The sequence below is a fragment of the Zeus faber genome (assembly GCF_960531495.2).
Source record: "Zeus faber genome assembly, chromosome: 9".
NCBI lineage: Eukaryota > Metazoa > Chordata > Actinopteri > Zeiformes > Zeidae > Zeus > Zeus faber.
Genome location: NC_137197.1, coordinates 31783264 through 31801579, shown reverse-complemented (window position 1 = coordinate 31801579; position 18316 = coordinate 31783264). Strand labels below are relative to the sequence as shown.

The 18316-nt window shown below is 40.8% G+C and overlaps 1 protein-coding gene across 1 annotated transcript; it reads left to right on the top strand.

Moving 5' to 3' along the window:
• Positions 1-1803: 1803 nt before the first annotated feature.
• Positions 1804-17536, top strand: LOC307234667 (aldehyde dehydrogenase family 3 member A2-like; the record flags this gene model as incomplete). The annotated part of the gene is made up of 10 exons (XM_080006505.1): positions 1804-1825; positions 6260-6428; positions 6537-6768; positions 7913-7998; positions 9853-10061; positions 10212-10329; positions 11034-11175; positions 11275-11441; positions 11558-11657; positions 17223-17536. The coding sequence occupies exons 2-10, from the start codon at positions 6273-6275 to the stop codon at positions 17534-17536; spliced, it is 1524 nt and encodes a 507-aa protein (XP_079862631.1). The 5' UTR covers positions 1804-1825; positions 6260-6272.
• Positions 17537-18316: the final 780 nt, after the last annotated feature.

Genomic DNA, 18316 nt, shown 5'->3' with positions numbered 1-18316 from the left:
CACTTTATCCAGTATACCTGTTAAATTGCTTGTTAACACAATTAGCTAATCAGCCAATCACATGGCAGCAACTCATTGCATTTAGGCATGTAGACATGGTGAGGATGACTTGCTGAAGTTCAAACCCAGCATCAGAATGGGGAAGAACGGGGATTTAAGTGACTTTGAACTTGGCATGGTTGTTGGTGCCAGACAGGCACTCAGGTCTGAGTATTTTAGAATTTCCACGCACAACCTTCTCTAGGGTTTACAGAGAATGGTCCAAAAAAGAGACAATATCCAGTGAGCGGCAGTTGTGTGGACTAAAATGCCTTGTTGATGTCAGAGGAGAATGGGCAGACTGGTTTGAGACGATAGAAAGGCAACAGTAACTCAAATAACCACTTGTTACAACCAAGGTGTGCAGAATACCATCTCTGAACGCACAACACGTCGAACCTTGAAGCAGATGGGCTACAGCCGCAGAAGACCACACCGGGTGCCACTCCTGTCAGCTAAGAACAGGAAACTGAAGCTACAATTGGCACAGGCTCACCAAAAATGGACAAAAGAAGATTGGAAAAACATTTTCTGGTCTGATGAGTCTAGATTTTGGCTGCGACATTCAGATGGTAGGGTCAGAATTTGGCGTAAACAACATGAAAGCATGGATCCTGCCTTGCCTCAACGGTTCAGGTTGGTGGTGGCGGTGTGATGGTGTTGGGGATATTTTCCTGGCACACTTTGGGCCCCTTAGTATCAATTGAGAATGGTTTGAACGCAACAGCATATCTGCGTATTGTTGCTGACCATGTCCATCCCTTTATGACCACAGTGTACCCATCTTCTGATGGCTACTTCCAGCAGGATAATGCACCATGTCACAAAGCTCAAATCATCTCAAACTGGTTTCTTGAACATGACAATGAGTTCACTGTACTCCAATGGCCTCCACAGTCACCAGATCTCAATCCAATAGTGCACCTTTGGGATGTGGTGGAACAGGAGATTGGCATCATGGATGTGCAGCCGACAAATCTGCAGCAACTGCGTGATGCGGTCATGTCAATACGGACCAAAATCTCTGAGGAATGTTTCCAACACCTTGTTTAATCTATGCCACGAAGAATTAAGGCAGTTCTGAAGTCAAAAGGGGGTACAACCCGGTACTAGCAAGGTATGCCTAATAAAGTGGCCGGTGAGTGTATATCTATGTATGTTACTGTACTGTACTCAATCGAAGGAAAACGATAATTTCATAAGAAAAAAACCTACCTGACAAATAGGTCAATAAAAAATTAAAATCACATTCATGTGCCTCTTGACTTTTCAAATACTTAACATGTTGCAAATAGGGTTACTATGGCTATTAACTATTACATAAAAGAAAATAAAACATTTTAGATCGCATTTGGTCCACAGTCCCGGCGTATAGTTCTCAGGTTCCCTTATTATAATTGCCTTCCATGGTAAATTACCCTCGATAAATATTATCTCGATAAATATTATCTTAAAAGGTCGTTAACACACGTTGTTTACTTAATCCCTGTGTAGGTGCACTTTGTACACCCTGTATTAAACATTACTAAAGTAGTCGTTAAAAAGGAGGAGGACTTGTTTGGAACCAACCGTGAGGATCCACTGTTGCGTCGTATTGTTGTGCGTTGTGCGCTGCTGGTAAACTGAGAGCACTGCCGCAGCAACAAACAGACGGCGATTGTACGTCGCGTCGCCCACGTCCGGCGTGGTCAGCACCACATTCAGGTCCGAGCAAGTTCCACACGGTGAAGGAAGGAACAAAAAAGACAATTAAATCATACGAAGATCAGTTATCACGTTTGTGTGGGTAAGTCAAATGATACCATATCACCTATTATTGTTATTGTTAATTTTTTATGACCGTTAATAAATACGACGTCAGTAAGAAGTTATGGGAGCATTTATTTAGAGCTGCCATGGTAATGGGAATTGCTATGGGGGAAAAAAATCATGAGCCAATCAACAAGTTTGTTTTTTTAATCCTTGTAACATCGAAGTGACTTAGACTTTACAGTGTATTTATCTTTTTTTTATTTTTTATTCTTAATTATTAACTATCGAGAACGCATGCTGTTTTAATGCATGTGATGAGCAGAAATAATCTATATTCATATCTATCAACTATCTATATCTATCAATCTATATTTCTATCTATATCTATTTATCATCTTTTTTACATGTCTATCTAGTAGACATCTTGAAAAATAACCGTTAAACACTCATTTGTAGAGGAGGTTGAAGTAACTGATTCACAGATTCACTTTATTTATTCTTTATTCTGGTGATTTTTTATGCAACGATTTGTGCCTTTTCTACATAAATTTATGGTGGAAAGAAAATCTCTTGATTTATGTAAAAGAAAACGCAATGGTACAATGATGTTGATCTACTGATGTAGATCAGTACTCTATGTTAACAGTGTGAAATTGCAAAGTACAGTTAGACAGTTACTGGAAAGAAGACAGTATTTTTGTCCGTTGAACTCTACAACTCATAACTCACTAAGTCTTATTTAGTAAAACAAACCTTTCCTTTTCCTTGGGTTTGGACTTTTTGAGAAAAAGAATGTCCTAATATCGGACGCACGCACGCACGCAGACGCCAGAGAGAGAGAGAAGAGAGCCAGAGTGAGATAGTGAAAGGGAGATATAGAGAAGGAGACAGCGCATCGTAATGACGGCTCAATGTTCGCCACCATAGAGGACGGATCTCTCAGATTCCTCCACCTCTCACATCAACTCCGCTGGTCGCCGAGTTACGGCGTTTAGAAAAAAAAAGCATACCCATTTTTTCTCCCTTCTGCGCTAAGGGGCCCCTGGGCACGTGCCAAATTGCCCATATGGTCGATCAGGGCCTGTTCTTTTTCCACACTGACCGCTCAACGACCAGCTTTATTTAAAAGTTTATAAAGAAAACAAGTTTAGAAATTCCGAGGAATTTGAACACACCATGAAAACAGACGCTGCTAATCGGCTGTTACATTCAGCCTTGTCCCTTTTAGCCTGGCCTTTACGGGGCTGTCACCTGGGTGTATTTATTTATATTCCATTTTATTAGTGTGCTTGCTTCAGCAAGTCTAAACTCAAATTTACTTCTATATTAATTTTCTACTTTTTCGTTTTATTCTTCTTCCGCTTTTTTGATCTTCAACTACAACACCGTCCAAGACATCAACGCCGTTCAAACTTGAAAATGTTCAGTATATTCAGGGTTAGTGTGCTTCTGTTTTGATTTTTGATACACATTCTTTCTGCAATTACAGTTTATTCGCAATATTTTTGGCCAATGCGGAGCGGACGGGAATCTGGAGTGGCGCCGGTCCCCAGGGCAATGCACATTTCTATCCTGCCACAGCGCACACACGTCAAACCGCAGGGATTGTTGTTATATTTGCGGTTCGCAGGTTTGGTTTCTGCCCTCTGAGGATTTGTTCGCCCCCCCAGACACAGTCACTGAAAACACATAATTAATGCTTTTGGTTTGGCAGCGGTGGTTATTGTCTCTGTCCATATATCTGTCTCTCTCTGTTTCTGTCTCACCATACCTGTCTCTCTTTATACCTGTCTCTCTTTATACCTGTCTCTCTAGCTGTCTTTTTCTCTATCTGCCTGTCTCTCATTACGGGACTCTCTCTATCATATGTCTTTCTGTACCTGTCTCCGTCTCTCTATACCTGTCTCTCTCTTTCTGCCTGTCTCGCTATCTGTCTGTCTCCCCCTCTATTTGTCTTTCCCTCTGTCTATCTGTCTGTCTCTCCATACCTGTCTCTCTAGTTGTCTCTTTTTCTATCTGTCCGTCTCTCTATAGGCAAGCCAAGTTCATTTGTATAGCACATTTAAACAACAAGACAATTCAAAGTGTTTTACATGAAACACAAAACACATGAAGACAAAGTTCCAAGAAACACATGATTAAAGGACACAGAATGCATAAAGTGCATCAAGTTAAAAAAATAGAAGATCCAGAATGCGTAATGCAAAAGAAACACATTGTAAAAGGAAGAACACATTATAAAGTTAAGAAATATAATCATTTGAATGCATAAAATCAAGTAAAAGTGACAGGGCAGGGCAAGAAATTAATATATTTTAATTGACTAAAAGGCAGCGGCAACCATAAAAGAAATATACATAAGACACCCATCTCTCTCCACCTGTCTGTCTCTCTGTAACTGTTTCTCTCCACCTGTCTGTCTCTATCTGCCTGACTGTCTCTCTGTATCCATCTGTCATCTGTCCACCTGTCTTTCTCTGTCTGTCTGTTTCTATCTGTGTCTCTATCTGTCTCTCTCTATCTGTCTGTCTCTGTATACCTGTCTCTCTCTATCTGAATGTCTCTCTATACCTGTCTCTATTGTCTGTCTCTCTGTACCTGTCTCTCTCTCTGTCTGTGTCTCCTTCTGTCTGTCTATCTATACGGTTGCTCTCTATCCGTCTGTCTGTCTGTACCTGTTTCTCTATCTGTCTGTCTGTCTATACCTGTCTCCCTCTCTGTCTGTCCGTCTCAATACCTTTCTCTCTAAACCTGTCTCTCTCTATCGTCTATCTCGCTGTACCTCTCTGTCTGTCTGTCTGTCTCTCTATCTGTCTGTCTATCTATACCTGTCACTCTTTCTCTCCATCTGTCTCTCTGTACCTGTCTCTCTCTATCTGTCTGTCTCTCTATACATGTCTCCCTCTCTATCGTCTGTCTCAATATCTGTCTCTCTCTCTTCCTGTCTCTCTATCTGTCTGTCTCTCTATACCTGTGTCTCTTTCTATCGTCTGTCTCTCAGTACCTGTCTCTCTCTGTCTGTCTATCTATACCTGTTACTCTTTCTATCCATCTGTCTTTCTGTACCTGTCTCTCTCTCTCTCTATCCATCTGTCTCTCTATGCCTGTCTCTCTCCATCCATCTGTCGTCCTACACCTGTCAATTCAGTTCAAATAGCTTTATTGGCATGAACAAAAACACACGTTATTGCCAAAGCAGTTTACGGAGAATTAACAGAAATAACAAATTACATATTATGACATATTATATTGGGGGCGACAGTGGTGCAGGAGGTAGAGTGGGTCTTCTAGTTATCAGGTTCCTGGTTTGATCCCTGGCTCCAACACTGAACCCCTAACTGCTCTTGATGAGCAGGTGTGCGCCTTGCAAGGTTGTCGCTACCATCGATGTATGAATGTGTGTGTGAATGGGTGAATGTGAGGCATGTGTTGTAAAGCGCTTTGAGTGTTCGCAAGATTAGAAAAGTGCTTAATTAATTGCAGTCTATTTACCATTTATTACATCTAGTTTCTCCAGTTTCAAGTTCTGTACAGGTTTTCTGTTGTGTCAGTCTCTCTCTGTCTGTCTCTATACCTGTCTTTCTTTCTTTCTTTCTTTCTTTCTTTCTTTCTTTTTTCTTTCTTGCTGTCCTTTGGTCTTTCTTTGTGGCTGTCAATCTGTCTTTCTTTCTTTTCAAAGTATTTCTTTCTTTCTTTCTTTCTTTAATTATGTTCCTTTCCATTCAAGAGCTAATTTTCTTATTTGAATCAAGAATATCCCCACTTCCCAGTAGTCCTTCTGCTACCACTACTACTTCGTCTTCTTATGCTGCATTACCTCTTCTTTTCTTAACACATTATGTTTTTGATAGTTCAACAAATTCAATTATTATTTTAAAAACATTTTCAACCTAAAGCAAGCACACAAATTTTCTTGAGGAAATTTAAGCTTTTCTAGTTTCTATATATATTCCCTGTGTTTATATAAAATTGTACTTTAATTTTATGTATATATTAAAATTGATTTTATATTTTCTATTTACATTTTTATAGTTTTTTTATTTATTTAAATTTTTTATTTCCCTTTTCCTTATTTCCCGTTTCTTATTTTCTGAATTGCGGTATTGTAAACTTGTCTATTTTATGTAAAGCGCTCGGAGTTTGCTTGCCTGAAAGGTGTTTGATGATGATGAACATCTATCTACCATTTTTCACCAAAAAAACAGGCGATTGACGCCTTTCCCATTGCCAAGAGAAATGCCTTTTTTTTCTGGTGTGTGATTTTGATTTTGAATTCTTAATTGGGTATGAAATGATCGACTGATACACGGATATTCCTCTCTATTTACATGACAACATCTGGAACCAAAGGGGCCACCCGGGTGTCCTGTTTCCATCAGAGCCGATCAGAGGTGGAGCTGATAAAAATCTGTGTCTAAGTGTATCTATCTATCTATCTATCTATCTATCTATCTATCTATCCTTGCAGAGAATTGGCCGACATGGAGAGACAGGCTGTGAAGATGTCCAGGGAGGCCTTCCTCAGTGGCAGGACGAAGCCGCTGGAGTTCAGGCTGCAACAGCTAAGTGCCCTTCTGCGGATGATCACAGAGAGACAGACTGAGATTGCCACAGCCCTCAAGCAAGACATCAACCGGGTGAGCAGATCAGCGTGGGGCCCAACAAACGCACCGCAACAAGGTCATTTAAATGTTAAATGACATACATTTGCACAATGTAAATATGACTACAATAAACCTCCGCAGAGTCAGTACGATACGCCGCTCTTGGAGCTGATAGGCCTGGAGAATGAGATCAACCTGGCTATTGCAAAACTGGCCGAGTGGGCTGCTCCCCGGCCGGTAGAGAGGAACCTCCTCACCATATCGGATGAGGTGTACATCCAGCCACAGCCCCTGGGGGTGGTGCTCATCATAGGGGCCTGGAACTACCCCTGGGCAGTCACTCTGTCACCCCTGGTTGGGGCCATCGCTGCTGGTAATTATACCCTGAATATTAGTATAAACTTAATTTACCTAAAATGTTAATTCAATCTTCCTCGCCTCCTCAAACTGTGTCACTTTAAATTATAACATGCAACTGCTATCTACGCTGCTTTGTTTTTCTCACCAGGAGACATGCTGAATCAGTAAAATGAAGGAAATTAAATTGGTATGGGATATTTCATAAAAAGATCCCATACTTTAAATCGGTTTTTTTGCCTGGCACTTGGAAAACTGCGAACTGTGAATGTAATTTACCAGGCCTGTGCAGAGATGTTAAGAGTGGCAGGTGTTCAAAAAAATAAATAAAAAAGGCACATAGACCCCCCAGCTCTGGTTTTAGGCATTTTGCCACTCTGGGCAATCTGTCGACAGGGTGAGGACATGTTCCTCATGAATATGCCTATCTTGCCCAGAAAATTCTCTACCTTGATGCCCATTCATCCTTAAAAAAAAATGCGCCTGATAAAAAGGGCACCATGGAGCAAAAGGGCAGGTGCTCAGCCACCCTCCGCCCTCCTCTCCACATGTCTGGTATTTTTGTTATGCATGTGCTCCTCTATATGCTGTCTGTTGTTGGTACCAAGAAAAAAAATATCAATCAGAAAAAGGCATACTTTTGAGAATGGGGGGGGGATGGTAGCTCAGGAGGTAGAGCTGGTCATCTAGTAATCTGAAAGTTGCTGATTCGATCCCAGGCTCCCAGGCTGTAGTGTCCTTGAGCAAGACACTTAACCCCAATTGCTCCTGATGGCTGCGTCCATCGGTGTTTGAAAAAAATTGTAAGTCGCTTTGGATAAAAGCATCTGCTAAATGAATTTGCCCTTCTTAGAGCAAAGACAAGGGTAAAATCCCAGATATTGAGAACAAACATTGCCATCCAAATGGAATTGCAGTGGAATCCACCCAATGCAATTTATGGATTTCCACTAAAACATCACACTCAAATAATAACATGGAACTTATTTTTTGTGTGTATACAACACAAAACTGCTTCAAATTTCTTTTGCCTTTCGCTTTTCAAGATCAGTTTTCCTCTCACAACCTCCTCGCTTATCTTGTAGTTCATATACCGGTGATCTCATCGAATTCACACGGCTCCTCGTTCTCTATATCATTCTCTCCATCGCTTTCTGCAGGCAACGCAGCTGTGGTGAAACCGTCAGAGCTGAGCGAGTGCTCTTCCCTGCTCCTTCGGGCTCTGCTGCCTCGCTATTTGGACCAGGTCTGCATATGCTCTGCCAAGGTCGAAAGGGGAGGTGATAGATAGATGGATGGATGGAAGGATGAATAGATAGGATAGAGAGATAGAGATGCATACATACATACCTACATACAAAACCTTAATCCATTTTTATGGATTTGCACTGTTTTTGTTTAAGCAACATTTAAACAGTTGATAACTAAATGCATTACAGCATCAAAATACACATACCTTCTCAGATGTAGTAAATACATACACAGATTCACATATGATAATAACATTTTTCTGCCCCCGCTTCAGTGTGTGTGTGTGGCGTGCACACCTGCTACATCGGCTCGACAGATAGTTAACAGTTTTTCCAAGAATGAAGCAGCTTGTATCGTTCAAACTTTCTTAGGAAGCACTGTAAAAAGACAAACGTGTTTCCAGCCAACCGCATCAAAAAAGAAAAACATGTGGCTGGTCAGTTCCGCATGTGTCATCAAACCCAAACTACGGCAAGATCGATAGTACAAACAACATGTGATGGCTCACTTCCGCATGTATCATCGAACCCAAACTACGGCAAGATAGATAGTACAAACAAACATCGCGTTTAGAGTTACCACTAGGGTCACCCTTTCCCCAGATAAACATCAGAACATCTCAACAATTATGAACAATTTATTATATGCATCTATGTGCGTGCATATCTATGTATATGAAAAGGCTGATAGGAAAATTATCTGGAAATAATTGTTTAGTCATGAGTCTAGCCCAATAACATATGGAACCCATTATCCAACAATTGCCGTTTTCGCACCAAACAGTTCTGGGGACTAAAACTAGAAACAGGGGAGCGCCCCCGAGAACTAAATACCTTCAAGGGCTTTTTTTCTGGTTGCATTAGCACTACCAGTAGGAACGCTGAAGTAACGTCAGCCAATGGGGTTTCAGCATGAGTTCCGTGTTCCGTGTTGTATTTACTCTGTAACTTTCACTGATTTTACCTTATCAGTCCACCAAAATGCGTTTCTGAACAAATTTGAGGTGAGATCTATAATAATTTAATATAATAATTTCATAATAGATTTACAAGACCTAATTAAAAATGTTGTTCTGACTTTCGTAAGGCACAGGCCTGTCCCATTGGGACAGGGCACACGGATATTTTGTTTCATTCAATTGATGTTGGAAAATAAAATAAATGAAATAATTACATTTACAATAAAAATAACATTTTTATTTGTTTTTATTTTTATTGGTTAATTTTTTATTACCACTGAGTTGACGTGGGCTGGTCCCCTCGACAGGGCAGACTGTCCTCAGTGCGCCGGCGGCGAGAGACGTCTGGACCAATCACCGTGCACTTACGTCACCGAAGGTTCCTTTTGTGCCTATAAGTCCCTGCACTGGAGTAGAAGCGAAAAAAAAAGTTCCCTCAAAACAGCGTTCTAAGAACTACGATCGTTCCTACTTCCTGCAGGGCAGAAACAATAAAAGAAAGGGTTCCTCCAAAAGATCTTAGAACTATGAAAAAGTTCCTGCGGTGCGAAAACGCCTATTAGGCATTTATAGAAAAGTCAATTTTGCGAGTGTCTCATTAGTCTAATGAACTTAGAGTGTCACGGATGGATTAATATGCAACAAACTAAACTATCCTTTTGATATTAAGATAGTTGATAATTTAGTTCAAAACTTCCAATCACCACACCAGATTACAGGAATGGTTCACGCGAGAAGAACTTTGTACCTACACTGAACTGGGGAGTACTGGTCTTCAGCACTATATTGCTGGAATAACATTCCAACCAACTCACATATTAAGAGTCACTCCTTTCCCCTGGATGATTATAACGTTTTAACGGACTAATAATATTACCTTTCTTTATCCAGGATCTCTACCCGGTGGTGACCGGCGGGGTTTCCGAGACGCAGGAGCTGCTGAAGCAGCGTTTTGACCACATTTTCTTCACTGGGAGCGGCTCGGTGGGCAGACTGGTGATGGAGGCGGCTTCCCGCCACCTCACCCCGGTCACTCTGGAGCTGGGAGGGAAGAGCCCCTGCTACATCGACAAGGACTGCGATCTCCGAGTGGCCTGCCGGTAATATAGCACTGGCAAGGGGGTGATCTCATCAAGGGTGTATTTTTTTATACATAACTGTGTGTGTGTGTGTGTGTGTGTGTGTGTGTGTGTGTGTGTGTGTGTGTGTGTGTGTGTGTGTGTGTGTGTGTTTTGTTATGTTTTTCTCAGCCGTGTCACATGGGGAAAGTTTGTGAACTGCGGTCAGACGTGCATCGCCCCAGACTACATCCTGTGTGAGCCCAGCGTTCAGGGCCGAGTGGTGGAGGGCATCCGGCTGACCCTGCTGGTATGCTAGCTTCAAACTAAAAACATTTTTGAATTCCACTTAAAAAAATTTAAAAAACAATGGAAATCAGCTTTTGGGTTGCAAGATCAAAATTGCAAGGGTGAACTATTACCAGCAGCTCTAGCACCGGAACAATTTTCACTCTGAGAGTGAAGACTATTTGTTGCGATGAAAGGTTCAACTCTTTTTTTTAGGTTTGGTCTTGACGAGTCTCTCGGTAAAAAACAGTCGTTCGGTTGCAGATGCAAGACTTTCATTGAATGATGAACGAGAGTCTGAAGAGGTGGCTTGGCTCTGTCTCGTAAATGTAACCCTCTCATTTAATTCTATCAAAACGATTTTCGCCTTGGCCTTTTCTTTTTGCCTTGGACTTCAAGTTTAGTCCTCAATAATTATTTTCAGTTTGTGACTTGAAGTTTCAACCACTTTTTTTGCTAGAGTGACTCCTGACTCCCGAGTCTTTTAAAAGATTTGTTCGTTCCGGACTAATCGTTTGTTAGTTTTATATCACTAACTATTAGTAGGGCATAATAATAAACACAGTTGATGTTTCTGAAGTTTTTTGCTAGTTAACAGGATAGGGGTATAGTGCCATGGGATTACTTCATTGTGACAAGTGTGCCGTGGAAGAAAAAAGGTTGGGAAACACTGGTCTGTGGTAAAACTTTCATCCCAGTTTGGGTCCTTTTGGGATTTTATCACAGGAGTTCTACGGCGCCGACCCCAAGTGTTCCCCCGACTACAGCCGCATCATCAACCAACGGCACTACAACAGGGTGATGAGCCTGATGGAGGGCCACGCCGCCGTACTGGGGGGGCAGAGCGACCCCTCGCAGCGCTACATCGGTATTTGTAGCCCTAACCTAACCCCTAACCATAACCCTAACCCTATTTCTAGACCTAACCCTAACCTTAAATGATGATGACTGCCCCGTGACCTCCCAGCACCCACGGTGCTGAAGGATGTGCCCCCGCACTCGAGGCTGATGCAGGAGGAGATCTTCGGCCCCATTCTGCCCATTGTGACGGTGAGGGACATGGACGACGCCATCCAATTTGTCAACGAGCGCGAGAAGCCGCTGGCGCTCTACATCTTCTGCTCTGACAAGAAGGTCTGACCGCCTGTAGGAGAAGGAGGAGGAATAGAATAGAGAATGATTTCCAGAATGATTTTTTTTTTGTCATTTTATTTATCCGTTTATTTTCTGGCTCTGTCTCTCTGTGTCAGGCGGCGAGGCGAATGGTGGAAGAGACCACCAGTGGAGGGGTGACAGTCAACGACGTCATGATGCATTACACGCTCAGTTCCCTCCCCTTCGGCGGCGTGGGTGAGTCTCTTGTCATGTTTTCTGCATACTGAACTGACCGACTAGCCCATGACTCTCACTCACTTCCTCAATTCAATTCAATTCAATTCAATTGAGCAATTGATTGGCATGTTTCCTGCTCTTGTTGCTTAAATAAAATAACAGAAAAAAACAGTATAGGATGAGTGAATAAAAGTAAGTAAGTAAATAAGTAAATAATTATAATAATGTCTTTTGTAATTGCCTTGTAATAATAAAGTAATAATATAATAATAATGCATACCTACTCATTAATTGTTATCCAGGCCCATATTATTGTATTCATATTTATTCATCCTGTACAGTAGATCATCTGTATTTATATGTTATACCCATAACCATACTAACAACTAGGGATCCAACGGTACATGGTATGTTATCGAACCATTTAGTATGTCCCCTACGGTTCAATATGCACACGTGGACCACGGTATTATGGTATCAGGGTAGAAGTCCACCGGATGTGTTGGCGCAGCATGCAGGTGCGGCATGTAGTAAGTGCTGCTTCCTATTAAATCCACAGTTTTTTCCATTTTTATTTTTATTATTTAATTTTATTTATTTATCTATCTATTTATGTATTTATTTATTTATTTATTTAGTCATTTATTTATTTAAAAAAAAACGTTTATATATATATATATATATATATATATATATATATATATATATATATATATATATATATATATATATATATATATATATATATATTCATTTATTTATTGATTTATTTTTAATAAATAAAGATAAATGAACACTATTTCCATCCTGGGAGAAGAGGTGGAGGTAGTGGAGCGTTACAGGTACCTGGGTATTCACCTGGACAACAGACTGGACCTGGAAATGCAACACTGAGGTTGTCTACAGAGGTGTCTACCAGTCTGTTGTGGCTAGTGCAGTTTTCTTTGGAGTCATCTGTTGGGCCAGCAGCATTAGGGCCAGAGACTCTGAAACTGAACCAACTGATAAAGAAGGCTGACTCTGTGCTAGGGACTGGTCTGGAGCCCCTAGAGCAGGTTGTGGAGAGAAGGATGTTGCACAAGCTGCTCAGCATAATGGACAACACTGCACACCCCCTACACAACATACTGGTCAGACAACAGAGGGTCTTCAGCCAGAGGCTCCTTCAGCTCTGCTGCAATTAGGACCGTTACAGGAGATCATTCCTGCCCATCGCAATAGACACCTACAATGACTGCCCTCCTCGCTAGGAGAGGAAACTCCTCTTCTGAATGGCAATGTACAAGGCACATTTTCACTTTTCATTTAACTTCCACTTTTAAGCTTTACCTTTTACTTAAAATTCTAATTTATTCTATTTATTTTTATTATTATTATTATTTATATTTTTTATTTATTTAGTTATTTTATATGTACAGTATATGGATATACACATGTGACCCAACGCTGCAAAACCCGCATTGTTGCGCATTTCTAAACTCGCCAGGAGCAGCCAAATAAGTTGAGAAAACCTTTCTAGAATTCTAGAATATTTTCAAAACCGAATTTGATTCATAAATAATACAAAAATGTTAAGCCGTGGAGTTAAATATTCTCGTTAGATTACATGGGGAAACACAGTTCACTTACTGAGACGCTGAACAGCGCTGAACGCCGATCGATCATTTCCTTTAAAGCGACCGATCATTCCTCCATATTTCAAGTGATGTGAAGTCACAATTTGAAACCGTTTTGATAGAGTTCAACCTTTAAATCTTACGTGTTTTAGATACATCTTTGTATAGGGGGCGTATACCAACGTGTACCAACGAAGAAGTGATGCTGACGTCATTTCTGTAAACAAGACGAGGATCCTTCGGTTTCACTTGTCTGTGAAAACTTTCCTCTCTGTGTTGTTCTGGATTACGAGAAGCGGGTGACGAATCTAAATTATATTGTGGACCTTTATCTGACCAGTGCGATAGATCCAAGTCAGTGTAAGCAGCGCGTACTGGACTTCATTTTTCGCGATTATAGTCAGTTCTCTAACAGCGATGCTGAATCTGATACCGGCGTTATGCCGGCCTTGGAGAACATTTCAAACAGCGGATTTCAACCTGAATGTGACGATGACACAGAATATTTTCAGACCGATGATATGCCCATTGTTGTTACAATGGAAGAAGTTGATGACGTGATGAAGTCCGTTAAGGTTGGTGATGCAGATTATGAACAAGTAGTAATGGACAAGATTCTCAAGTTTACCTGCAAATCCAGCCAGGGGCGAAACGAAAATGAAAAGAGGCCCTAAACAGGCTCAGGGTGTAGCTGGGGTAGGATTGGGGTTAGCCCACATAATAACTCCAAGAACTTATTTGGCATACGCACATTTATATAATAAATGACACACCGAGGCTTATACAGTATACAAAGACTCATATTATTGATAGACTGTACATTTTGTTGTGTTGTCTGCACTTTTAAACTCCTAAATAAATCCACTTTTATAAAACATGTATATGTGTCCCACCACAGCAAAAGCCACCATTTCGCGCATTTCTAAAATCGCCAGGTGCAGCCAAATAAGTTGACAAAACGTTTCTTAAAGGAAAATTCGATTTTTCCAGATTCGTGTTCCTTTGTGGATTTTTTTATCTCTCAACGTATAAATAGTAGAAAAATGTTAAACCATGGAGTTAAATATTCCCGTTCGACTACATGGGAAAACGCAGTTCACTTACGAGACGCAAAAAAGCACTGAACAACGCCGATCGATGGTTTCATTTAAAGCGAGCATCTGGGTGAAGATCATTCATCTATATTCCATGTGATGTGAAGTCACAATGTGAAACTGTTTTGATAGAATTCAACCTTTAAATCGTACTACTTTTACACGCACTGTTGTGAAACGGCTGAGAAGAAAAACATGTCACTTCCTTAAACAGATGGTTAAAGCGCAGCATGGGGGTGTTTCGGTCTCACTTGTCTGTGAAAACTTTCTTCTCTGCATAGTTATGGATTACGCGAAACGGGTGGCGGAAGCTCTGAATCATATTTTGGATCTTAATCTGACCAATGCGATAGATCCAAGTCAGTGTTAGCAGCGCGTACTGGACTTCATTTTCCGCGAGGATAGTCAGTTCTCCGACGGCGACGCGGAGAACAACAGCAATGCTAAATCTGATATTACTCTGGACTTGGAGAACATTTCAAACAGCAGATTTCAGACTTTATGTGAAACGGGATATTTTCAAGAACCACCGGAGGAGACCGACGATTCCACTGTTGTTACAATGGAAGAGGAAGTCGATGACGTGATGAAGTCCAATGAGGTTGGTGAGAGATTTTCGATTTCAGATTTTCTGAGACTCATAATATTGATAAACTCTACATTTTGTTGTGTTGCCGGTACTTTTAAACTCCAAAATAATTCCACTTTTATAAAACACATATATTCTTATTCTAATTGTTAAAAAAAAAGCTTTATTTAAAAACAAAATGAGTTGCGTGTGGTTGAGCTGTTCGTGATTGGCACATTCAGCTGTATATTAAGTAGCCATGAGGCTTTGTTCATCTGCCAACCCCATTTGCATTCTGGGAGCTGGCTGAATGAACCTGGTGTGGGTATAACTTTGGAGGTGATTATCTCAGAATCACAGTTTGCCACACCCTTGTCATTAATAGGTCATAGCTTTAAAAATATTTGCTTGATTTGCATAGGTGACACCTTGTTTGGAATCTCTGATTCTCCACTTTAAATGATGCAAGCAAAAAAAGCTAAAGCTGCCAAATGACCCTAAAGCACACGGTGGGTCACATATTCTTACTGTTAAATTAAAGCCTTTTTAAAAACAAAAGATTTTGTGTGTCGATGACGCTGTTCAACATTCCCTCAAAACACAAGAACCTTGCAGAGATTGCCCCATTCGGCAGGGTGTCCTGTCATGTGACAAGTAGCCATGCGGCTCTGTTGGTCCGCCAACTCATTTGCATTCTGTTGGCTGGCTGAATGAAGCCAATTGTGGGGGAAAACTTTGAAGCTGATTATCTCAGAAACACAGTTTGCCACATACTTGTCAAGTCAACAAGTCATGGATTTAAAAGCATTTGCTTGATTTGCACAAGTGGCACCTTGTGTCTCCCTTTGGAAGCTCTGATTCTTCACTTTCAAATGATGTGAAAAAAAAAGTCAAAAGCCACCAAATGTACCTTAAGTATATATATATATATATATATATATATATATATATATATATATATATCTCTCTCTGCTGGACGGTCTGGGCGAGGGACTGCGGTTCGTCAGGGCAACCCGCATGCGTTCCATCTCTGGAGGCTGACTCTCTACTGGGTCCATGTTGTGGCTGAGTCTTGCTGTAACGTGGTATGCTGAGTGGACCGAGGTGCAGAGAACGAGGCAGAGGCAGCAATGCGGTGGCAAAAATAAAGGTTTTACTTGTAACAAGCACAAAAAACGGCCAAAAGACAAGTGAGAATTTTGTGGGCTTGGAAACGAGCGCGTTGCCAGGAGTCTAGACAAACTCAAGACTCAGCAAGGAAGGACACAAAAGACAGGGTATAAATAGGAAGGACAAAACGAGACCCAGGTGAAACATATGACATAATGAGGCTGGGTAATCAGAAACAGAAACAGGTGAAACAAAGCAACATTGATGAGGCAGTACTGGCGGTGTCTAGTGGCCGATGCCGGAAGGACCCACGCGAACCCTGACACTCCCCTGCCGGGTGGTGCCCTGGCTGAAAAGGAGCGCACCTACTGGCACATCTGGTTCACAAAGCAAAGGCACAACCGCACTGGTCGGATTGTGAGATTTTATTTCAATAACTTATTTTGCTAGTAATATTTATGTATGAAAAATATTGTTTATACCTGTCATAAATAAAGTAACAAAAACAACTAACTATAGTACTGGTTGTATACATTTTGTTGTGTTTTTCAAATTTTAAAAAATACATTATTAGAGGAAATTAATTAATTCCAATTAGATGAAATTAGATTTGAATTATCCACTATCCTGGACACCTCCTCTCCAATCAGATGAACTTATGCAAATTATAGCTTACTTACAGCTCACTAATGAACTTGAACTCCTGTCTCCCCCCTACCCCCACAGTCATACACAGAGCTTTACACTAGTTATATGTGGCAGACTACTATAAAAACATTTTTTCCACCTTTTATCTTTTCACATTTTTTTTTTAAATGTTCTTAAATATAAAGATACCGTATCGTTACCAGGGCCCCAAAACTGTGATACATTCCGAACCGTGAGCCCACTGTACCGTTGCATCCCTACTAGCAAGCATAGAGCCCCTTATCCCCAGCTATTCCCTTTAAGCTTAACGTATTACTTTTTGTATATTTGTCCATTTTTCTTTTTTATTTGGCTGTTTTCTGATGATGTATATTTGTCTGTTTTTGTTTCTCTATTTGTTTGGTTTTATTTTTTTTCCAGACTGTAAAGCTTATCTATACCAATGTCTGCTCATGCATGCACCAATCTTAACCATTACATTTTTATAATTACTCTAATATGAAAATGGAATTAACAGATTCTGGGAAAACAACACAAATCCCTGCAGGTCAGAGTGGCATTGGCCGCTACCACGGTCGACACACCTTTGACCAGCTCAGCCACATGCGAGGCTGCCTGGTGCGCTCCCTGGGCATGGAGAGTGTTAACCTGGCCAGGTACCCGCCGCAGGACCGCCAGCGGGCGCGTCGCGTCCGGATGGCCCTGCGCTCTCCCATGATCGACTTCTCCAAGAGGACCTTCGTCTGGGCGGTCTCAGCCACTGTGGTGGCCTTCGGCCTCTTCATCACCCTACTGGTGATCCTCCTCATCGCCTCCGGGCTCAACTGCACCTGCTGGTACTGGCATGGGTTTTACAACTAGAACACACACACACACACACACACACACACACACACACACACACACACACACACACACACACACACATCAAGTTCCATTATTTTTAAATAATATGAACATGGAACAAAAGATCTGCGTTTGTATCAGACCTTTACAACCTTTTTGAATTTGATCCCCTTCGAAATCTATTTTCTACAAGTCCCACGTGTTCTCATCTAGAGAATCGTGCATTGACGTTTTGGTCAACGGTGTGTAGATACAAAGACTGTTTTTGTTTCTTTTTTTCTTGGGAGTTTGAATTGACAGGATCTCAGCAGAAATGACAAACAATGTAAACAATGTCATTTTGAAAATTGTATATTTCCACATCTTTATGTTAAATAATTGGGAGGTGTTGGGTGTTTTTTTTCTGAATCCTTTTCAAGTAATGGAATCCTGAAATGGTGAAATCCTGAAATTAAAAATGGTTGTTCTGATTGGACCTCTGTCCCAAAATGACCTATAGCCAAAATTGCCAAATTATTACCAGAACTATAAGGCTGTTTGTTTCATATCAGTATCAACGCAACAATAAACATTAAACCTTATCTAAAATATTACTGTTGGCAATATTCAGTTGTTAAGACATAGAGCTGGTTTACTTGGTGTTGGACATTGGTTAGATTGGTTTTCCCCCCAGATTTTTTGGATATAGAAATGTTATTATTTTGTTATAATAGTAATCAATACATTTAGTCAAACAATAATATTATCAATAAATGGCGATCATTTACCAGTTGATTTTACATCACACCTTTCACA